Source organism: Bombina bombina, chromosome 6 (assembly GCF_027579735.1).
Source record: "Bombina bombina isolate aBomBom1 chromosome 6, aBomBom1.pri, whole genome shotgun sequence".
Classification (NCBI taxonomy): domain Eukaryota; kingdom Metazoa; phylum Chordata; class Amphibia; order Anura; family Bombinatoridae; genus Bombina; species Bombina bombina.
This window is the reverse complement of record NC_069504.1, coordinates 104890973-104914635: the sequence shown is the minus strand read 5'-3', so window position 1 is coordinate 104914635 and position 23663 is coordinate 104890973. Positions and strand designations below refer to the sequence as shown.

The 23663-nt window shown below is 40.2% G+C and overlaps 1 protein-coding gene across 1 annotated transcript in view; it reads left to right on the top strand.

Annotated features, from left to right (window-relative positions):
• The first annotated feature begins 3202 nt into the window (after nt 1-3202).
• The window catches only part of NAPEPLD (N-acyl phosphatidylethanolamine phospholipase D), a 126261-nt gene continuing 105800 nt past the window's right edge, over nt 3203-23663 (top strand). The window contains exon 1 of the mRNA XM_053716538.1: nt 3203-3444. Within this exon, the coding sequence (XP_053572513.1) occupies nt 3245-3444 (200 nt within the window). The 5' untranslated portion in view covers nt 3203-3244. The remainder of the gene's footprint in view (nt 3445-23663) is intronic.

The window sequence follows — 23663 nt, the reverse complement described above, 5'->3', positions numbered from 1 at the left end:
ATTCGTGTCATGTGCTACTGTCAGATCTTCTAGATCAGACACTCTCTGCTCAATTTCCTGCAATCGTGCAGAAAATTGTTTAATTTCTGCTGATAATATGTGTATGTCTTGCTTTATTTCTAATCTCAGAAATTCAAATTTTGGATTCAAAGCTTCCATAATATTATTTACTAATGACTGTGAGTTAGTGGCCTCAATATGTTTTATGGAGGAAGCTGGTTCAGAGTGTAACTCAACCAGAGTTTCAGTAGCTGTCTTATTTCTCCTGTCTCTGGGTCTAGAAGCCATGGTTGGAGAAGTGCTTTTATTTTGGGATGGTGAGTTTAAATATTTGTCCATAAGGATTTTTCCTTTCTTTTTCCCCCTTTCTTTGTTTCTTTTTTAAAGAAAAAGAAGAAAGTGCAGCTTTTGATTCTGTTCTCTTTAAAGTGTGCGTGACAAAAGAGTGTGTTAGTGTTGATGAGGAGAGAAAAAAAAGAAAAAAAAGGCCCTCACAGAAAATCAAGTGAATTGAGGTGAGTATGTGACAAGTGTGGTTTATTAAAGTGAGTGTATAAAACTACTAAGGGTGTTAATTCTTTAAGTAGATTCATTTAAGATTACTTATAAATTAAAAGAAGAGAAAGTGAGAAAAAAAAAAGTGAGTGAAGTCAAGTGAATATGTGAGAACGTGAGTTTATTGGAGTGGGTGTATAAGACCACCAAGGATCCTAGATCTCAGGGATAATTTAGCTAAGAAACTATTTATAAGATAATTACTCTGATAAACCTTAATTTATCCTACCAGTACAGCCTTTAATCTGCAGTTTAATATTCTGTTAGTTATATCTGAACAATAATAATGATTCCAGTTTACGATTCTCAATTTATGTCTGACTTCGAAAGATTATGTGTACCCTACTATGCAATAGAGCTGGCTCTTCTGCAAAGCTTATCTTATCCTTTTATCCTTAATCAGGGTTCCTTTTCTGTTTTTCCCCTGCTTTTCAATATCTTATCTTATATCAACTGATTAATAACTCTGCATATTACTGCTCTGTAGATAGATTCAACCTTGTGTTGTAGCCATAACCCTCTTTTATATTTTGATAGGTTTTTCTTTGTTTGCAAATATTCCTATTAGTATTATTTTCAGATAATGGCACGACTAAAATCTCTTAGTAAAAACAGGTATTTTTTTAGTTAGAGTATAATCGATGATAGAGTTAGATGTTTTAAAGCTTATTTAGGATTCTTATATAAAATGTTTGGTTATAGGCCTCCAATTATTTTTACTATATTACTACCTATAGATAAACTACCATGCAATAAACTTTAATATGTCAGGGTTTATAACCACTAGTGTAGATTATTCGCTAGCCATTCTAACAATGGGTTAACGCCATCATGTGCAAATTAGGACATACAAACTTTAACCAAGTACTGTTAGTATAATGCAAACTTTAACACAGTGTTTATACAAACTTTTTAAACAAAGTTGGTCAGCCTTAAATATTAGCTAGGATACTTTTTTCAGAGTAGTCAACAATTGGGAGTCTGGGTTCTTTTTTACTTAAAGTGAATTAGATTTTTTGCATATAACCCCCTTGACTTTCGATTTTAATATGTCCAAGTACTCAGGTTAACTTTAAGTGTTGTTGAAGCGATTTTCTACGTCCAATTACTGAAGATTAACCCTTTGCGAAAAGTGAATCCTATGCATTATGTAAGAATAGTCATGCATTCCATTTATCGATAAGCACTATTATTTTTTAAACAGTTTCTAGCGTATGTCTATAATCAACCTGTTTAAACCAAGGCTAGAGAGGGGTTAATAAACAACAGTGTTGAATTAGAAGAGTTAATGTAGCAATGCTAAAAAACAGTGTCTTTTTTGTTCACTTTAAGTTCTTTGTAATATACTTGCAGTTTCCCAAGGTCTTAGTATAGATGGCTACTTGAAGGCATATCTTGAAGCAATAAACTGTGCTCTCCTGGCCTGGACGACGATTCCTTTAGAGAAATTGGAGCAAGTAAATGTATCCAAACACTGCTGAGGGGAATAGCGGCAGCCCGTCTCAGAAGCCGAGACCACTTCAAGGAAGCAATCCTCCTCCAGATCGCAAGTTTCACTCTGACTCGGGAAGCCGCCGAATCTCTGTCAGCCCTAGGCGTGTATCGATCTGCCTCCTCCCTCCGAACACTCACCCGCCAACAAACAGAGGTCTCTGTGCAACTGAGGACCCAGCTGGAGACCGGGCACTCCGTTTTCAGAAAGCGGCAAGAGAGTAATCTCCTCAACCCGGTGAGGAGGGTAAATTGTTGAGTGTTTACTGATCTTCACAGCTTGTCCTCTTACCCGCCGGTCGTGGTGCAGGTGGAGGGAGGGGGGATACTGAAGTTCTGTTGGAGCCTTCTGCGATATATTCAGGCTATCTACCCCCCTCACGCAGCATCGGTGGGAGGGGGGGACTGCCTCTTGAGATCTTTCGACTGTGTGCGGCCTCTCCCTAGGGTGATGGTCTTTGGGGCCTGCACATCGATGGTATGTTATAGCGCTAAGTTGTAGCAGCGCTGTATGGGTTCCTCCAGCAGTGTCTCAGCTGGTTGCAATAATCCTCCACAATTGCAGGGTATCTGGCGCGCAAGTTGCCGCCAAGGTAAATTGCACGGAGGAGATGGACAGAGCTTGTGCAGCACAGTCTCATGCACAGGCTCCACCTCCGGAAACCCTAGCTATCTAGAACAAACAATTTTAAACAACTCTCCCATTTACTTCTGTTATCAAGAGTAAAACTAGGTAGGCACATAAGAGCTCAGGAGTGTGCACGTGTCTTTAGTACTGTATGGCAGCAGTGTTTTGCAACATTCTATAACAAAGCTACAAATAATGTTGCAAAACACTGCTGCCATAGAGTACTAAAGACACGTGCACACTCCTGAGCTCTTATGCGCCTACCTAGTTTCACTCTTCAATAAAAGATACCAAGAAAACAAAGCAAATTTGATAACATTAGTAAATTGGAAAGTTGTTTAAATTTGCATGCTGTATCTGAATCAGGTTTCATTTTGAATTTACTGTCACTAATTACAAGTTATAGCTGAATCGTGCAAGTTTTTTTTTTTTACTTTCCTATCCCTTTAAATGAAACCTGTAAACTTCCCATAGAACCACAAGGTTTTAACTACTTGTCCCTATGCAGAGTATGTCATTGTGTTTGTCACCCGCCCCGAGTAAAGAGGGCGTGCTGCTGACAGCGGTGACATGTTGGTGAGGAGGAGCCGAGCGGTGCTCCGTTGCTGGGTGCACTGGGCACTGGCTGTATCGCCTTCTGTCTCATTGTGGTGCAGGGACAGCCAGTACTACAGGCCTAGCAGCCATCCGGAGCTTCGGCGGGGCAAGGCCACTAAACCGGCAATGGAGAGGGACATGTTGCAACCGGAAGGGGACAAGGAGGCGGAGAGGTGGGTGAGGTGTCTGTGATGTGCCTGTTGGAGAGGCAGAGGATACAATGTGCTGGATAAACTGACGGCGAGTAGTGCTGCAAAAAGAAAAGGCTAACAGTGCATGAGACGTGTAGTGCTGGGCACAGGATCCAGGGAAGACGATCAGTGTAGTGGGCAGGGGAGGTAATGAAGTGCAGAAGCAGGTAGTATAAGCTGTATAAATTGTTAAGTGAAGTATTGATATAGAAAAACGTAGTGCAGTGCAGGAGGCAAGAAGGTATAAAGTGCAGGGTAGAGATAAGGAATGCGGTGCAGTAGATATAGAGTGCAGGATACAGACAAAGCATGCAGGAGGCTAGGAGATATAGAGTGCAGGTGCATGAGGCAAGGAGATATAGAGTGCAGGGTAGAGATAATGAATGCGGTGCAGTAGATATAGAGTGCAGGTGCATGAGGCAAGGAGATATAGAGTGCAGGGTAGAGATAATTAATGCGGTGCAGTAGATATAGAGTGCAGGATACAGACAAAGCATGCAGGTGCAGGAGGCAAGGAGATATAGAGTGCAGGATACAGACAAAGCATGCAGGTGCATGAGGCAAGGAGATATAGCGTGCAGGATACAGACAAAGCATGCAGGTGCAGGAGGCAAGGAGATATAGAGTGCAGGATACAGACAAAGCATGCAGGTGCAGGAGGCAAGGAGATATAGAGTGCAGGATACAGACAAAGCATGCAGGTGCATGAGGCAAGGAGATATAGCGTGCAGGATACAGACAAAGCATGCAGGTGCAGGAGGCAAGGAGATATAGAGTGCAGGATACAGACAAAGCATGCAGGTGCAGGAGGCAAGGAGATATAGCGTGCAGGTGCATGAGGCAAGGAGATATAGCGTGCAGGGTAGAGATAATGAATGCGGTGCAGTAGATATAGAATGCAAGATACAGAAAAACATGCAGGTGCAGGAGGCATGGAGATATAAAGTGCAGGATACAGATAAAGCATGCAGGTGCAGGAGGCATAGAGATATAGAGTGCAGGATACAGACAAAGCATGCAGGTGCAGGAGGCAAGGAGATATAGAGTGCAGGATACAGACAAAGCATGCAGGTGCAGGAGGCAAGGAAATATAGAGTGCAGGGTACAGACAAAGCATGCAGGAGGCAAGAAGGTATAAAGTGCAGGGTAGAGATAAGAAATGCGGTGCAGTAGATATAGAGTGCAGGATACAGACAAAGCATGCAGGAGGCTAGGAGATATAGAGTGCAGGTGCATGAGGCAAGGAGATATAGAGTGCAGGGTAGAGATAAGGAATGCGGTGCAGTAGATATAGAGTGCAGGATACAGACAAAGCATGCAGGTGCAGGAGGCAAAGAGATATAGAGTGCAGGATACAGACAAGGCATGCAGGTGCATGAGGCAAGGAGATATAGCGTGCAGGTGCATGAGGCAAGGAGATATAGCGTGCAGGGTAGAGATAATGAATGCGGTGCAGTAGATATAGAATGCAAGATACAGAAAAACATGCAGGTGCAGGAGGCATGGAGATATAAAGTGCAGGATACAGATAAAGCATGCAGGTGCAGGAGGCAAGGAGATATAGAGTGCAGGATACAGACAAAGCATGCAGGTGCAGGAGGCAAGGAAATATAGAGTGCAGGATACAGAGACAATGCATGCAGGAGGCAATGAGGTATAGAGTGCAGGATACAGAAAAGACATGCAGGTGCAGGAGACAAGGAGGTATAGAGTGCAGGATACAGAAAAGACATGCAGGTGCAGGAGACAGAGCATTCAGGAGACAAGGAGGTATAGAGTGCAGGATACAGAGCATGCAGGAGACAAGGAGGTATAGAGTGCAGGATACAGAGCATGCAGGAGACAAGGAGGTATAGAGTGCAGGATACAGAGCATGCAGGAGACAAGGAGGTATAGAGTGCAGGATACAGATAAAGCATGCAGGTGACAAGGAGATATAGAGTGCAGGATACAGATAAGGCATGCAGTGCAGTAGATATAGAGTGCAGGATTTACAGATAAGGCATGCAGTGCAGTAGATATAGAGTGCAGGATACAGAAAATACATGCGGGTGCAGGAGACAAGGAGGTATAGAGTGCAAGATACAGATAATGCGTGCAGGAGGCAATGAGGTATAGAGTGCAGGATACAGAAAATGCATGCAGGTGCAGGAGGCAAGGAAATATAGAGTGCAGAATATAGAGACAATGCATGCAGGAGGCAATGAGGTATAGCGTGCAGGATACAGATAAGGCATGCAGGAGGCAAGGAGGTATAGAGTGCAGATATAGAAAATACATGCAGGTGCAGGAGACAAGGAGGTATAGAGTGCAGGATACAGAAAAGACATGCAGGTGCAGGAGACAAGGAGGTATAGAGTGCAGGATACAGAAAAAACATGCAGGTGCAGGAGACAAGGAGGTATAGAGTGCAGGATACAGAGCATGCAGGTGCAGGAGACAAGGAGGTATAGAGTGCAGGATACAGAGCATGCAGGTGCAGGAGACAAGGAGGTATAGAGTGCAGGATACAGAGCATGCAGGTGCAGGAGACAAGGAGGTATAGAGTGCAGGATACAGAGCATGCAGGTGCAGGAGACAAGGAGGTATAGAGTGCAGGATACAGAGCATGCAGGTGCAGGAGACAAGGAGGTATAGAGTGCAGGAGGCAAGGAGGTATAGAGTGCAGGATACAGAGCATGCAGGAGACAAGGAGGTATAGAGTGCAGGATACAGAGCATGCAGGTGCAGGAGACAAGGAGGTATAGAGTGCAGGATACAGATAAGGCATGCAGGCGACAAGGAGGTATAGAGTGCAGGATACAGATAAGGCATGCAGTGCAATAGATATAGAGTGCAGGATACAGAAAAGACGTGCAGGAGACAAGGAGGTATAGAGTGCAGGATACAGATAAGGCATGCAGGTGCAGAAGACGAGGTATAGAGTGCAGGATACAGATAAGGCATGCAGGTGCAGGAGACAAGGAGATATAGAGTGCAGGATACAGATAAAACATGCGTTGCTGGAGGCAAGAAGGTATAGAGTGCAGGATACAGACAAAGTATGTAGTGCAGTAGATATAGAGTGCAGGATACAGATAAGGCATGCAGGAGACAAGGAGGTATAGAATGCAGGATACAGATAAAACATGCGTCGCTGGAGGCAAGACGGTATAGAGTGCAGGATACAGATAAGGCATGCGGTGCAGTAGATATAGAGTGCAGGAGGCAAGGAGGTATAGAGTGCAGGAGGCAAGGAGGTATAGAGTGCAGGAGGCAAGGAGGTATAGAGTGCAGGAGGCAAGGAGGTATAGAGTGCAGGATACAGACAAAGTATGGAGTGCAGGATACAGATACGGCATGCAGGTGCAGGAGGCAAGGAGATATAGAGTGCAGAATACAGATGAGGCATGCGGTGCAGGAGGCAAAGAGGTATAAACTGCAGGATACAGATAAGGCAAACGGTGCAGGAGGCAAGGAGGTATAGAGTGCAGGATACAGATAAGGCATGCAGTGCAGGAGGCAAGGAGGTATAGAGTGCAGGATACAGATAAGGCATGCGGTGCAGTAGGCAAGGAGATATAGAGTGCAGGATACAGATAAGGCATGCGGTAAAGGATACAGACCTGCCAATCAGTGTAGGAAGCAAGAAGGTACATAGTTCAGGAGGGCAAGGAAGCATGCAGTGTAGAATACAGACAAGGCATGCACTGCACCAGATGAAAGTAGTCTAGTGGTATTGGAGTCACATGTGTGTACAGAGGAGGCATACAGTGCAGATTTGAGAGGTGTTTGTGTTTGCAGAAATCAGGGACATGCTAGAGATAAAAGCAAGGTAATAAGCCATGCCTGGTAAACAACCAGTTACTCATTGAGTTTGTTCTTGTTTCTTTTGTGACAAAGCATTATAAAAAGAGAATTGATATTGTATTGTATAACACGACATAGTATATGGACGTTGTGGACTAATATCTCAAATTACAGTCAATGGTAATGTTCGGTACAGAAGATGGACGATGTGCATTTACCACATTGATGTACTGTCTAATGATCCCATGATGTACTGAAATATTAATGTTTATCAATATGTGATGTGATGTACTCTGCATAATAAAAAAAATATTTTAACATAAAAAGAGAATTGTTCGCATATTACACAAGTCTATGTGGTCCATATTGTTTGCTTTTTACACAGAGAAAAAGCAATGTGGTGCATTGGCATTTGCATGTTGCGTAAAATGCAATTAGGTGCTTATGTGTTTGAATGACCCAGATTATCTAATCAGGTATGGAAATGTATATAACTGGAGAGGCAATAAAACGTGTTCTTTGTAACAGATGCATATGTATTGGTGTTTGCATGTGACAGGAATGTAGCCAGGTGTGTGGAGGCGCTTGTGTTACACAAAGAACAACTTTTATTGGTGTTTGAATGTTATGCAAGAAACACAAGTGTTTGTCTATTGCACAAGAGAGAACTAGAACGTTAGGTGTTATGCTGCACCTTTTTTTTTAAAGGAAATGTTCTTCTTACATAGTGAAATTTCTAGTGTACTGTAGTTTTAGCGTAGGACAGCTTTAGAGTTGTTGAAAGGACCTTTTACATTTGCAAGAGATTTTATGTTATACAAGTGACAACAAAGCACTGAGGTGCAGAGGTATTTGCATGTTACACAATGTACAACAGGTTTATAGTTGTTTATAGGTTGTACCACACACTATTTGGTGCACACTATTTCCTATACAATAATTGCATATGGGTACAGTAGGAAATAGATGACTGTGTAGCATGTACCATGCACTGGTATTCATGTACATAGATGGTAATATATTAATAACAATACAAAGGAATATATGCAAGCATCAGTCCACAAGATGCAGTTATTTTTATGCAAACTGTCAATGTCTTTGATTTATAGAAGATAAATAACCTGTGCTATTCTATTATATTTAATGAATGTATTTTACAAAAAAGAACATTTTATTGTGAGGTTTATTATCTATGTACAATGTTAGACTTTGTAAAATATGTTATTAGATAATTAAATACAAAAGTGAAACACTTTATGATAAATATAAAATATATCGGTGGTAAAAAATAATAATAATGTTACTATGAAGATAATAATAAATAAAAACTGATTAATTATTCATGTACATTTGGAACTAGAAATAAATTATGGGAGTCCAAGAATCCAGTAATAAGGCAGCACAGACCAGAGTAAGTACTGGACTCAGTCAATATACTGTAAAATACACATTTTAAAACACTGTAAATGCCAAAGTGTCTATATATAATGCGTGTTGCTCGTATTATAATTTAGAACTACATTTTAAAATATATATAGGTTTCAATAATAGTTCAAAAAATACTTCCTAAATACAACACAATGGTATATGTATACCAGGGATGTGCATTCAAATCCTTTGTGACCCCCACTCTAAGATGTGAGCAAATCCAGATCTCAGTGTGTTGCTCTTTCACAAGAATAATTGCAACTCCAAAAAGGTGGAGAATTTTAATCTTCCCTGTCTCGTCCGACCAAGGAGATTGACAGCTCCTGCCTGCTTGTGATTGGCTGTGCGCCACTGTCCGCCGCAGGATGATAAATGGAGCCCATTGTCTATGCACTGACAATACTCTCAAGCCTTTTGACTGTAGATACAGTTTTATCTACCATTTAATGATAGCCTATAAATATTGAAGGGACAAACCCGATCTGGTTTTAACGTGTTGTCAGAATGTTTGTCTTTTAAATAGTTCCTACATTTAGTCAGGTCCAGTGACACAGTAGGTATCCTTGTGCCCTAGTTCACAACTCTTTGTAGAAACGTTCATGTGTTTTTGGACCTATACGTGTAACATTGAAGAGTATCTGATTTGTGTAAGAGAATTATGCATTTATATTTATACAAACAAAGAATTTTAGTTATTGCAGGCAACAAATATGCCCCGGGTGAAGCCTAGAGCTACACAAATTAAACGTCAACCTGTATTTTAAAAAAATATATATCAAAGACAAAATATTTGTTGTTTATAGTAGGATTTGTGCACATCTCAAAAACAAGGCTCCAACAAGCCCAGGAGCCAGGGAACCATTGGCTCCTAGAATTTTACCCCTGGCTCCTAACTTTTTGGGTTATTCTTTATCTATATACAAATACCACTGTCTGGTTACTAAGAGTATGTTACTGGCTCCTAAATTTGTCGACCCCTGCTCTAGAATAGGGATTTGATCCATGTAATGTCCTATATTCAAAATTGCTTCTCCATCAATGATTTATCATCTGACAATGTACAGTACAATGTTAAAAATGTTTTAATGTATTGGCATTATATGCAGTGAATTAAGACAAAAATGTATATAATAAATTATTAAGCAGACCACATAAAGAGGGTATGGGGAAATACAAAAAGCACTCCAGCATATCCATATTCACATGCCCATAATGACACTGCCAAACTTTGCTCTACTATTGTGTAAATTATTTTAAATTAAATAGTGTCAAGTATAAAAAATTGCTACAATACAGAAGTAAAGGCACTGAAGTAAGCATAAGATACTAGGATAAAGCATTACTGTAATGTGTGACATTACATGTGTGACATTACATGTGTGACGTGTGTTTCAGGGAAACATGTTTGCAAACTCTGACTACATTGCCTTTCACCTTGACTTTTTTTTTTTTTTTTTTTTTTATAAATTTTTATTGAGGAATTGTTCAATACAACTGAAAAATATACATGAGGTACAATGAAAATTAAGATACAGTCTTTCTTTGATGTCAGATTTATCCTCATTTTGATCCCAAGTGAAAACATTGTTGACCACTCTTGGGTCTACAGGATTAATATAATGACTGCTAAGGGATTTTTTTTTTTTTTTTTTTAAATGAAAATAAGAGAAAATATGAAAATAAAACAAAGGGGAAGCAAAAACAGAGGGAACAATTAATGAACTTGCTCATCATAGAAAAGGCTACATAAGAGCCACAGCCTAGCTTTAAGTCAATCATATTAATAACCTGAGAGTGAGATATATCCTGCAAGGATTTTGGTCATTTATAGAAGTAGTGTAGTTAGTGTTTGAGCCGTTGTGTGACGATGCTGGTAATTAGTTTGAGGGCATAGAGCTGAGATCTCTCGGAGGGGCATTATTTGGTATGTGAACCAATAATCTATTCCATAATCATAGTGATTGGCGCCAAATACGTTAGGGACATTAAGTTAAAAAAGAGGTTGCATGGCGATGTTACTAATAGGCTAGGGGAAGACTAGTTGTAGTAATAAAATCAGGTGAATTATTTTGCGTTTTGTAAATACTATGGCTCTATACAACTCGCAAAGCTATATTTATACCTTCTCGCTGCTTCGGCCGTTAGCCGCGAGAATGTGATCAACCTGTTGCTTGTCGTACTAAGCATGAACGCAGCAAACTGCCTTTTATCCCATATCCTGTATTCGATATATAGAAATCTAATGTACTGCTTAGGCATTGCAGATGGCTAAGTGATGAGAGTGTCCATGGATCTGAGAACATGTCTTAGCAATTCTCCTATTACGTAAAGATAGTTCATTTACATATATAGTTACACAAACCTAATATCACAGATTATATGACCTAAGTTACAGGAAATGTGGGTATTCTTCATTCAGTAACCATTTTCTTAAATTGACCATATCTTAACCCTCAAGGCGTGTGTGTTAGTATCCACACGCAGGTTACACTCAAAGATAACTCATAAACAAACAAAAACAGCAAACCATCATTATTAAAGGACCCGAAGATACTATAATTAGATATACATGTTTCGGGGAGTCAAGATGTTAGAGTTCAGATGGCCCTTCATCCCCATGATTTTGTGAGCCAGTGCGGGAATGTTCCCTCAGGATCACATGGATCGCTGGGCTTATAGTTAGTAAAATAGATCCAGAGAGGGAGAGTACCTTGTGTGTCCAAAGATTCAACCATGGTCAGTAGATAGATCTGCATGGTTTGGAGAGTCCCCGGCAGGTCGCCGCAAGTATCATGGGTGTGATCCAGTTTTTCGGGTATAGAAAATGTCCGTTTTTCAGCTGCAGTCCCCCGGGGGCCCCCACCGAACCCCCGCACAGCCTCAACCAGCAAACTATGTCTCTGTCGCAGCCAGAACCTTTTCATCGTATTGGGGTGATCCAAAGACCCTGGTTTTATGACGCTCTTCATCCTCACTGATAGTGCCTGTGGTCTGCTTTTTATTTCCTGTGCCGCCAAGACTTGTTGCTGTTCAACAGGCTTAGTATTGTTTGAGGGCTCCCCTGGTTTGAGGCTCGTGTTTAGGGAAATCTCTCTGATGCTGTCCTCTGTTGTAGGTGTAAGACGCCTCATTAGCACATCAAAAGGAGCTTTATCCATAAGCTGCTGGAACAGTAAGTCGATTTTGCGCCAAATATCATTGTAGTTATCTTGGGGGCCTCCCTCCCCTGGATCGGCCATCTTAGCTGCATAATGTCTGTCCCTGCTTAATACTTGTTCACTCAGGGTTTGCAGTGTGGGTATTTTGATACCGGAGCTAGTGGCTTCCCTCCGCTCTGTACAGTGATGGTGTGAAAGTCAGTAAGGCAGAGACCTGCTGCCAGCACTGATAACCCGGTAACACCGGGGGGGGATCGTTACCTATAAATAGGCCACCGCCTTAGGTCTTGCTCTTCCGAACTGTGGCCCTGAAGTCATGAAAGCAGAAGTCAAAAGTTGCAGTATAGCCACTACAATTGCCGTGACCACTGCTCTTTGAATTATAACTGATATGTAGCTGCTCAATGCTCTTAAATTGGTGGATTTTAGAGGAATCTTTCGGAGCCTGCAGTAAATGCGTCCTACTAGGTACGCTGCTCGGACACGCCCCCTCACCTTGACTTTTATGTCCCTTTTAGGATTTTATATCCAAAATAAAAAAAATTTTTTTTTGTTTATTTCTGATTTCTATTGCTTGGTATTTTGTGTAGACCAATCACACTATTGTGGTCACAATGTCATGGGTGACTATCAAGATCTCACAGCAAATGACATTGAAATGCTTTCATGCACATTTCAGTTTTTACCTCTCTATCTCTTTAAAGGCTGGATACTTGAGTGAGGTACAAACTATTGTTTCTGAACTTTAAACTGTTAATAGTAGTTTGCACCCCTGGGACATCATTGAACAGGGGTTGTTAGACCCATAGTGGGTGAGAGGTTTAGTGAAAAATCCATGTTGCACTCCCATAGGGTAATTATTGTAAGCACTTTCCACGGGTAAACAGTCATTTTTAGAAAATATATTCTTTGAGATTGAAGTATAGTTGGACAATATGGAGAAGGTTCTAACAACATCTACTGAGATATTAGATATTGAGGAAGAAATTAAGTCTAATGGGCAGCTTTTTCTAACATAGTTTGGTGTCTTAGTGGGAAACAGGATGCAGATTTTTTTACAATGATGTGCTAGAGCTATTTCTAGCAACAGAAAGAAGATGCACTTCAGTGATGAAATATCCAGAGCCAAATAACTCCTAGACTACTAAATGTAGAGATGAAAGACGGTAGCACTTGCAGGGAAAGGAAAATACCTTTTTATTAGAGCAACGTTTGGGGCTTCCTGCCCCTTTCTCAAGCTCACTTAAGACATGACCCAATCTGAAACTTAGTTTGGTTGCAGCCTCATTTTTATATTTGTGAAGAATTTCTGCTGTGAGATCCTGTTTTGCCGAGCAGCATTGCAAAGCTGAGAGATATATACAGTCCCTGTCATTAACTCTCACGAATAGCAAAATATTATTCTTCTATTGATTTTTTTCCCCCCCAAGCATTTAAAATGTAAAAAAAAATCTAATCTTGTGGGCAACACACAAATATCCAGCAGGCCTAATTTAGCCCCCAGCTAGGTTTGCCAGCTGTTTTCCATAAAAATACTGGACAAAATGTAGGTGACTGGGCGCAATACTACCCACTCCCAAAAGCTGTACTTTGGACACCACTCATGATTCCATTTCGCACAACTGGGCAGTCATTTTACCCCTTGGCTGCGAGTAGCTAACACAAATAACGTTATTGTAAAATATACGTTTGAAACCTTTGTTTCTTTTAAACGGTTTATGCTGATGTAGCACCTATACCAGATCTGTGTTCCCGGTGCAAAGGTACAGACCTGTCTTTTTGCAGTTTGCTGGAGTATATTTGTTATTCATATCACTAGATCTTTATTTATTTATGGTGTTGATCTGTTACTGTTTCTACTGAAATTGAAGTGTCAGGTTTAGGGGTTGGGCAATTTACATTAAAGGGACATTGTGCTTTAAAATGTTCTCCCCTTTTAAATGTGTTCCCATTATTCCATTTCACCTGTTAGCTTGTATTACATTATTTACAAATTGCCAATTTAACTTTATTTTGTCATTTGAAACAGCTGTCTTTTGCCATTTAAATCCACCAGCTATACAGAAAATATGAATACTTTTGTATTCTCTATAGAAAGCTATGTAAACAATAGGCAGTAGCTGTAATCACCCCCCCAGTGGTGGGGTGGGAGAGAGAAGTACTAAAATTTGTTATTTTTAGTTGTGCACTATAAGGCCCAAATCTTAAAGCTCTCCACTCTGGCAGGATTATGCCACAAACCTTTTTAGAATTGTAAATTTTGGTTTGGGAGATGTTTATTTGGCTATGCAGGGCTCTGGATATGAAGGAGGGACACTCACATTACAATGTAATGTCCCAAAGATTGTATGTGGTTTCTCTCCACGCTGGCAGGTTTTTCATTACCCGCACATTCCGACAGGTCGCACATTCTGTCGGGTCGCAGATTTCGACACGACACTGGCCCTTAGTATTGGCTTTTGTTTACACAGGGAGAGATATGATAGAGGCATATGTGTATAGAAATAAGATAAGGAGTGATATTCTTACTGCAAGCAAAGCCCATTTCAATAGGTGGTGGTTTCAATGAGCACAGCCAGCTATTTTATATATAATAATAAACCTAAAGGAGCAAGTTCCCATATATTTTATACTCTGCTGCTGGTATAAAAAGTCTTTAAAGGACCACTAAATACAGTAGAATTGCATAATAAAAAAAAACAAAACAATGCAATAGCACTTACTCAGAATTTCAAATAAGCATAAATAATCACATCATGTGACAGCCATCGGCCAATCACAGGCTTGTATACGCAATACATTCTAAACGTCTCTGGTGTTTTCAAAAGTGTGTATTTAACAAGAATGTGCAAAATGTGATAATATAAGTAAATTGGAAAGTCTCTTAAAATTGCATGCTCTATCTGAATCATGAAAGTTCAATTTTGACTTTAGTGTCCTTTATGGGGGCGATTTATCAAGCTGAGGCGGATAGGGGCGCATATGTGGGCCCTTGTCCTCCGCAGCTTGCCTCTGGCGGTCTAAATTCTCCTGGAGGAATTCAGCATTGCACACGGCGCTATTTTGGGCTTGCATGCAATCCTGCCCGCGCACAACCAATTTGATGACCGCTGCTTGTTAAATACGGCGTGCAGGTTCTTGTGTGAGAAGCTGCAGCCGTAGGGGCTCAAAGGCTGGCGAAAGCCTTTGATAAATCGACCCCTAAAGGTCAAATCAATTTTACAGTACACTTTAAACTTAGGGTCCAGACAGAAATTGTGGAGCCAGTCACATTTTTTTTTTTTTTTATGAGTAAGCAAGATTCAAAAACATCCACCATGTGAGTGCAAGAGTATTTGGTACAGTATGTGTATAAACGTGTGAAGCCAAATGCTTGTTTTGTTGCAATGAAAAGAAATGCAACATGTGCTATATAGATCAACAGAAATGTAAGTTCTGTTTGTGAGAACCATGTAAACGGATGTATACAAATATCACTGTTCTCTCTTATACTACAGTTTTATGTAATTGTTGTTGCAGGGTACCATTAAACAAATGTAGTTTTTTCTATGCATGTTCTGCTGGTTGGTTTTATTTGTCTCACTCCTTACAGTGAAGTTCAGTTACAAGCAGAATAACCTTTGCAACATGATTTGTATGGCCAAGAAACTTAGCAGTTCCAGACAGTACAGCAGCCTGAGGTGTCAAAAGTTGTCAGCACATAGCAATTACTGCCCCTGGGAAAGTGTCTAGTACATGACAACACATGCATGCTATTTTCTCTGTAACAATTTATTTTCAATAGCAAACACCTGTGTTTCCCATCCCTTTTAAACCCCAAATATTTCATGATTCAGATAGAGCATACAATTTTAAACAACTTTCCAATTTACTTCAATTCAGGAAGGTAAATTCAGGAGTGTGCACGTGTCTGCAGCACTGTCATGTAGTGCTTCAGGCACGTGCGCGCCACCTATCCAGATATCTCTTCAACAAAGGAACAAAGTAAATTTTAATGATAGGAGTAAATTGGAAACTTTTTTAAAATGGAATTCTGAATATTGTTTCCAGGCCACTTTGATATGGCTACCAAGCTGTGCCCACTGAGGACATCACGATCTGGGCTGCATTAAAGGCTCACTACTTACAAAAAATTCATCAGACTGTCAATGCTATTCAGCAGAGTGCCTAGATGTAGCCCAGATTGTGATGTAATCAGTGGACGGAGCTTGGCAGCCATTTCGAAGTAGCCCCTACTATTGGCTGATTTGAATAGCCAATAGAATAAGAGCTATAGTAATTCTATTGGCTATTCTAATCAGCCAATAGAATTACAGTAGCTCTTATTCTATTGGCTATTCAAATCAGCCAATAGAATTAAAGTAGCTTTCATCTGATTGGCTGATTTGAATTTGAAGGCTCAAATCCGCCAATAGAAATTCAAGGGACGCCATTTTTAATCACGTTCCTTGAATTCATATTCAGTGTACAGCGGTGATCATATGAAGAGGATCCTCCATGCTCCATGGCTCCAGTCTTCAGTTCCAGCGTCACCAATCTTCAGTTCCTGCATCGCCGGTCTTCAGTTCCAGAGAGGACGGTCTTCAGCTCCGCGGTCATCGGTCTTCAACTCCTTCGCTCCGCACCGGCTGGTTCCTGGAAGAAGAAGAGGTCGCCGCCTGGAAGAAGAAGAGGTCGCCGCCTGGAAGAAGACTTCTCCGCCTGGAACAGGACCTTCTCCGCCGGTCTTCAGGACAGGTAAGGACCACTTGGGGGTTAGACTTAGTTTTTTTTAAGGGGGGATAGGGTGGGTTTTAGAGTAGGGGTGTGTGGGGGGTGGTGGGTTGTAATGGGGGGGGTTGTTCTTTTTTTTTTTTTTTACAGGTAAAAGAGCTGATTACTTTGGGGCAATGCCCCACAAAAGGCCCTTTTAAGGGCTGGTAATAGAGCTGATTACTTTTTGTAATTTAGTTTAGGGTAGGGACATTTTTTTATTTTGGGGGGCTTTGTTATTTTATTAGGGGGCTTAGATTAGGTGTAATTATCTTAAAATTCTTATAATCTTTTTTTATTTTTTTGTAATTTAGTGTTTTTTTTTTTTTGTAATTTAGTTTAGTGTATTTAATTATATTTTAGTTTCGATAATTGTAGTTTATTTAATTAATTTATTGATAGTGTAGGTGTATTTGTAACTTAGGTTAGGATTTATTTTACAGGTAATTTGGTAATTATTTTAACTAGGTAGCTATTAAATAGTTATTAACAATTTAATAGCTATCGTACCTAGTTAAAATAAATACCAAGTTACCTGTAAAATAAATATAAACCCTAAAATAGCTACAATGTAATTATTAGTTATATTGTAGCTATATTAGGGTTTACTTTATAGGTAAATATTTAGATTTAAATAGGAATAATTTAGTTAATATTAATATTTAGATTTATTTTAATAATTACGTTAGGGGGTGTTAGGGTTAGACTTAGGTTTAGTGGTTAATCATTTTAATATAGGTGGCGGCGGTGTAGGGGGATTAGATTAGGGGTTAATCATTTTAATATAGGTGGCGGCGGTGTAGGGGGATTAGATTAGAGGTTAATCATTTTAATGTAGGTGGCGGCAGTGTAGGGGGATTAGATTAGGGGTTAATCATTTTAATATAGGTGGCGGCGGTGTAGGAGGATTAGATTAGAGGTTAATCATTTTAATGTAGGTGGCGGCAGTGTAGGGGGATTAGATTAGGGGTTAATCATTTTAATATAGGTGGCGGCGGGGTAGGGGGATTAGATTAGGGGTTAATCATTTTAATGTAGGTGGCGGCGGTGTAGGGGCTCACATTAGGGGGTTATTTTAATATAGGTGGCGGCGGTGTAGGGGGATTAGATTAGAGGTTAATCATTTTAATGTAGGTTGCGGCAGTGTAGGGGGATTAGATTAGGGGTTAATCATTTTAATATAGGTGGCGGCGGGGTAGGGGGATTAGATTAGGGGTTAATCATTTTAATGTAGGTGGCGGCGGTGTAGGGGCTCACATTAGGGGGTTATTTTAATATAGGTGGCGGCGGTGTAGGGGGATTAGATTAGAGGTTAATCATTTTAATGTAGGTTGCGGCAGTGTAGGGGGATTAGATTAGGGGTTAATCATTTTAATATAGGTGGCGGCGGGGTAGGGGGATTAGATTAGGGGTTAATCATTTTAATGTAGGTGGCGGCGGTGTAGGGGCTCACATTAGGGGGTTATTTTAATATAGGTGGCGGCGGGGTAGGGGCTCACATTAGGGGGTAATGTAGTTTAAATAGGTGGCGGCGGGGTAGGGGCTCACATTAGGGGGTAATGTAGTTTAAATTGGTGGCGGCGGGGTAGGGGCTCACATTAGGGGGTAATGTAGTTTAAATAGGTGGCGGCGGGGAAGGGGCTCACATTAGGGGGTAATATATATAATATAGGTGGCGGTGGTGTAGGGGGCTCACATTAGGGGGTAATATATATAATATAGGTGGTAGCGGTGTAGGGGGCTCACATTAGGGGGTGATATAGTTAATATAGGTGGCGGTGGGGTCCGGGAGCGGCGGTTAATATATTTATTGTTAGGAGTGAGAGGGGGGATTGCGGATAGAGGGGTATACGTGTCGGGCTATGTTTGGGAGGCGTGTTAGACAGTAACGGGAGATTTAATATTTTAGTCAGTTTTTGTAGGCGGCAGTTTCTAAAGTGCCGTAAGTCACTGGTGACTCCAGAAATTTGTATTTACGCAGATTTCTGGACATCGCTAGTTTGTCAGACTTACGGCACTTTAGCAACTGTCGGCGCCGTATATGTGATAGCTCGCTGTGCGAGCTGAAACTACGGGCGGTGCAGGTTTTCACGCTTGCGCCGAAACCTGCGCCGTATATCGGATTGCGCCCTGTATCTCTATGCAGATACTCTTAATAGCTGCATTAAACATAAGGCTTAACCCCTTAATGACCACAGCACTTTTCCATTTTCTGTCCGTTTGGGACCAAGGCTATTTTTACATTTTTGCGGTGTTTGTGTTTAGCTGTAATTTTCCTCTTACTCATTTACTGTACCCACACATATTATATACCGTTTTTCTCGCCATTAAATGGACTTTCTAAAGATACCATTATTTTCATCATATCTTATAATTTACTATAAAAAAAATTATAAAATATGAGGAAAAATTGAAAAAACCCCCACTTTTTCTAACTTTGACCCCCAAAATCTGTTACATATCTACAACCACCAAAAAACACCTATGCTAAATAGTTTCTAAATTTTGTCCTGAGTTTAGAAATACCCAATGTTTACATGTTCTTTGCTATTTCCAAGACATTATTTTTTCAAAATTAGCGCTAGTTACATTAGAACACTGATATCTTTCAGGAATCTCTGAATATCCATCGACATGTGTATATATATTTTTTTAGTAGCCAACCCAAAGTATTGATCTAGGCCCATTTTGGTATATTTCATGCCACCATTTCACCGCCAAATGCGATCAAATAAAAAAAAATGTTCACTTTTTCACAAATTTTTTCACAAACTTTAGGTTTCTCACTGAAATTATTTACAAACAGCTTGTGCAATTATGGCACAAATGGTTGTAAATTCTTCTCTGGGATCCCCTTTGTTCAGAAATAGCAGACTTATATGGCTTTGGCGTTGCTTTTTGGTAATTAGAATGCCACTAAATGCCACTGCGCACCGCACGTGTATTATGCCCAGCAGTGAAGGGGTTAATTAGGGAGCATGTAGGGAGCTTTTTGGGGTAATTTTAGCTTTAGTGTAGTGTAGTAGACAACCCCAAGTATTGATCTAGGCCCATTTTGGTATATTTCATGCCACCATTTCACCGCCAAATGCGATCAAATTAAAAAAAAACGTACATTTTTTCACAATTTTAGGTTTCTCACTGAAATCATTTACAAACAGCTTGTGCAATTATGGCACAAATGGTTGTAAATGCTTCTCTGGGATCCCCTTTGTTCAGAAATAGCAGACATATATGGCTTTGGCGTTGCTTTTTGGTATTTTGAAGGCCGCTAAATGCCGCTGCGCATCACACGTGTATTATGGCTAGCAATGAAGGGGTTAATTAGGTAGCTTGTAGGGAGCTTGCAGGGTTAATATTAGATTTAGTGTAGAGCTCAGCCTCCCACCTGAAACATCAGTCCCCCTGATCCCTCCCAAACAGCTCTCTTCCCTCCCCCACCCCACAATTGTCCCCGCCATCTTAAGTACTGGCAGAAAGTCTGCCAGTACTAAAATAAAAGCTATATTTGTTTTTTTTTGGTGGTTTTTTTTTAAAAGCATATTTACATATGCTGCTGTGTACTATCCCCCCTTAGCCCCCAACCTCACTGATCCCCCCCAAACAGCTCTATAACCCTCCCACTCTAACTTAATGGGCGCCATCTTGGGTACTGGCAGCTGTCTGCCAGTACCCAGTTTAGAAGAAAAAATGTTTTGTTTTTTTTTACATTTTTTAATCTTTTCTGTAGTGTAGCTTCCCCCCCACACAAAACCAACCCCCCACCCCTCCACAATCTCTTTTTGTGTGTTTTTTTGTGCCACTTTAGGTAACTTTAGTTTAGGTAACTTTTTAATAATTTTCCGTAGTGTAGCGGTTCCCACCCGCTCCCGTGCGTGCATGCGCGCGCCCACCACCCTCCTTGCACGCGCGCGCGTCCGTGCGCGCCCCCCGACGGTCCCGTCCCCGATCCTGCCCCCCTTGAAGTCACACGGCACACCGATGGCCGCCCACCCGCCTCCCAAGTCGGCTCCCACCCACCAACGATACCGGCCATCGATGTCCGGTGCAGAGAGGGCCACACAGTGGCTCTCTCTGCATCGGATGGCCATGTAAGGTTATTGCAGGATGCCTCCATATCAAGGCATCACTGCAATAACCGGAAAGCAGCTGGAAGCGAGCAGGATCGCTTCCAGCTGCTTTCCACACCGAGGACGTGCAGGGTACGTCCTCAGGCGTTAACTGCCTTTTTTTTTAGGACGTACCCTGCACGTCCTCGGTCATTAAGGGGTTAATCTTCATAGTGGGTGTAGAAACTGAACTACATATGATAATGTTTAACCGTTAGGGCAAGGACCTAACTTTTCACTATTTCGAACTATAGCTTCTGAATGACTAGCCTTATCAAATGTCCACACATAACAAATTGATTACTCCACTCAGAAAACTAACATCAGATTGAGTACTCTTTACATAAGATCACACAGGGGTCTTTAGGTGGCGCTCCCAGCATAAGGAAGAAAACAGGATTATTTATTTAGCTGTTGCCTAATAAAACCCTTAATCACATTCCTCTTGGCAGCTTTTAAGGTCAATCGTCGTGAGGGTAAAAAATTATGCTTGATAGTCGACATGATATCTATGCTCACAGTGAATAGACTTATTAGATCAAATGCTTCTCTCCCTAAAAGGGACAGTATACACTCATTTTCATATAACTGCATGTAATAGACACTACTATAAAGAATAAGATGCACAGATACCGATATAAAAATCCAGTATAAAACTGTTTAAAAACTTACTTAGAAGCTCTCAGTTTAGCTCTTTTGAAAAGGTAGCTGGAAAGCCCACTGCAAGTGGGAAATAAGATACTCCCCCCTCCCCCTTCTTTTGCATAGGAAAAGACCCTTTACACAAACAGGAGCAAGCTGGAGAAGGTAGCTGACGGTATTCACATAAAACTTTGGGGCTTGGTTAGGAGTCTGAAAATCAGAGCAATGTTATTTAAAAATAAGCAAAACTATACATAAAAAAACAAAAAAAACTTTATGGGCTATATAAATAGATCATCTACAAAACATTTATGTAAAGAAAAAATGAGTGTATAATGTCCCTTTAAGTATAGTCATATTTGTTATCTTGTAGGCTTGTCGCACTGTAGCTTTTGTATCATCATTGCTAATCTAGTTACAGCTATGGGAATAAGATGTTACTTTTTCTTTTGAATTCTTATATTCATGTTGTAAGATACCCCTGTCTGCATTCTGTTTACATACAAAAGGTCCAAGAGTGACCTATAACATTTTAACAAGGGGGAAAGAGTGAGAAAAATACATTTAATCAATGCAAATACATACCAGAATTGTGAAATGAGTGCAATGGAAGACTTGTGAATTGTTTTGTATGTTTATACATTTTCTTGTATTATTTTGTCCTCAATAAATAAATAAATAAATAAATAAAAAAATAAAAAAAAGGATATAAAGCATAATTTTGATTTTCTTTGATTAAAAGGGTTTAAAGTGTAATAATATTCTATTAAAAGGGTTATAAAATGGAATAAAGTGTAAATTTATACTGTAGTTGATGAATTAACTCATACTATGCGCCTTTTTAATTGTTTAGCTATGGACATGCCAGGACATAGCTATACCTTAACCAACCTGTGCTTGTCTGTTTAATACCTCACGTGTGTGTGTATATATACCTTATCCAACCTGTGCTTGTCTGTTTAATACCTCACGTGTGTGTGTGTGTATATATATATATATATATATATATATATATACCTTATCCAACCTGTGCTTGTCTGTTTAATACCTCACGTGTGTGTGTGTATATATATATATACCTTATCCAACCTGTGCTTGTCTGTTTAATACCTCACGTGTGTGTGTGTATATATATATATACCTTATCCAACCTGTGCGTGTCTGTTTAATACCTCACGTGTGTGTGTGTGTATATATATATATATATATATATATATATATATACCTTATCTAACCTGTGCTTGTCTGTTTAATACCTCACGTGTGTGTGTGTATATATATATATATACCTTATCCAACCTGTGCGTGTCTGTTTACTACCTCACGTGTGTGTGTATATATACCTTAACCAACCTGTGCTTGTCTGTTTAATACCTCACGTGTGTGTGTGTATATATATATATATATATATATACCTTATCCAACCTGTGCGTGTCTGTTTACTACCTCACGTGTGTGTGTGTGTATGTATATATACCTTAACCAACCTGTGCTTGTCTGTTTAATACCTCACGTGTGTGTGTATGTATATATACCTTATCCAACCTGTGCTTGTCTGTTTAATACCTCACGTGTGTGTGTGTATGTATATATACCTTAACCAACCTGTGCTTGTCTGTTTAATACCTCACGTGTGTGTGTGTATATATACTTTATCCAACCTGTGCTTGTCTAATACCTCACGTGTGTGTGTGTGTATATATACCTTAACCAACCTGTGCTTGTCTGTTTAATACCTCACGTGTGTGTGTGTATATATACCTTATCCGACCTGTGCTTGTCTGTTTAATACCTCACGTGTGTGTGTGTATATATACCTTATCCAACCTGTGCGTGTCTGTTTAATACCTCACGTGTGTGTGTGTATATATACCTTATCCAACCTGTGCGTGTCTGTTTAATACCTCACGTGTGTGTGTGTATATATACCTTATCCAACCTGTGCTTGTCTGTTTAATACCTCACGTGTGTGTGTGTATGTATATATACCTTAACCAACCTGTGCTTGTCTGTTTAATACCTCACGTGTGTGTGTATATATACTTTATCCAACCTGTGCTTGTCTAATACCTCACGTGTGTGTGTATATATACCTTAACCAACCTGTGCTTGTCTGTTTAATACCTCACGTGTGTGTATATATACCTTATCCGACCTGTGCTTGTCTGTTTAATACCTCACGTGTGTGTGTGTGTATATATACCTTATCCAACCTGTGCTTGTCTGTTTAATACCTCACGTGTGTGTGTGTATGTATATATACCTTATCCAACCTGTGCTTGTCTGTTTAATACCTCACGTGTGTGTGTGTATGTATATATAC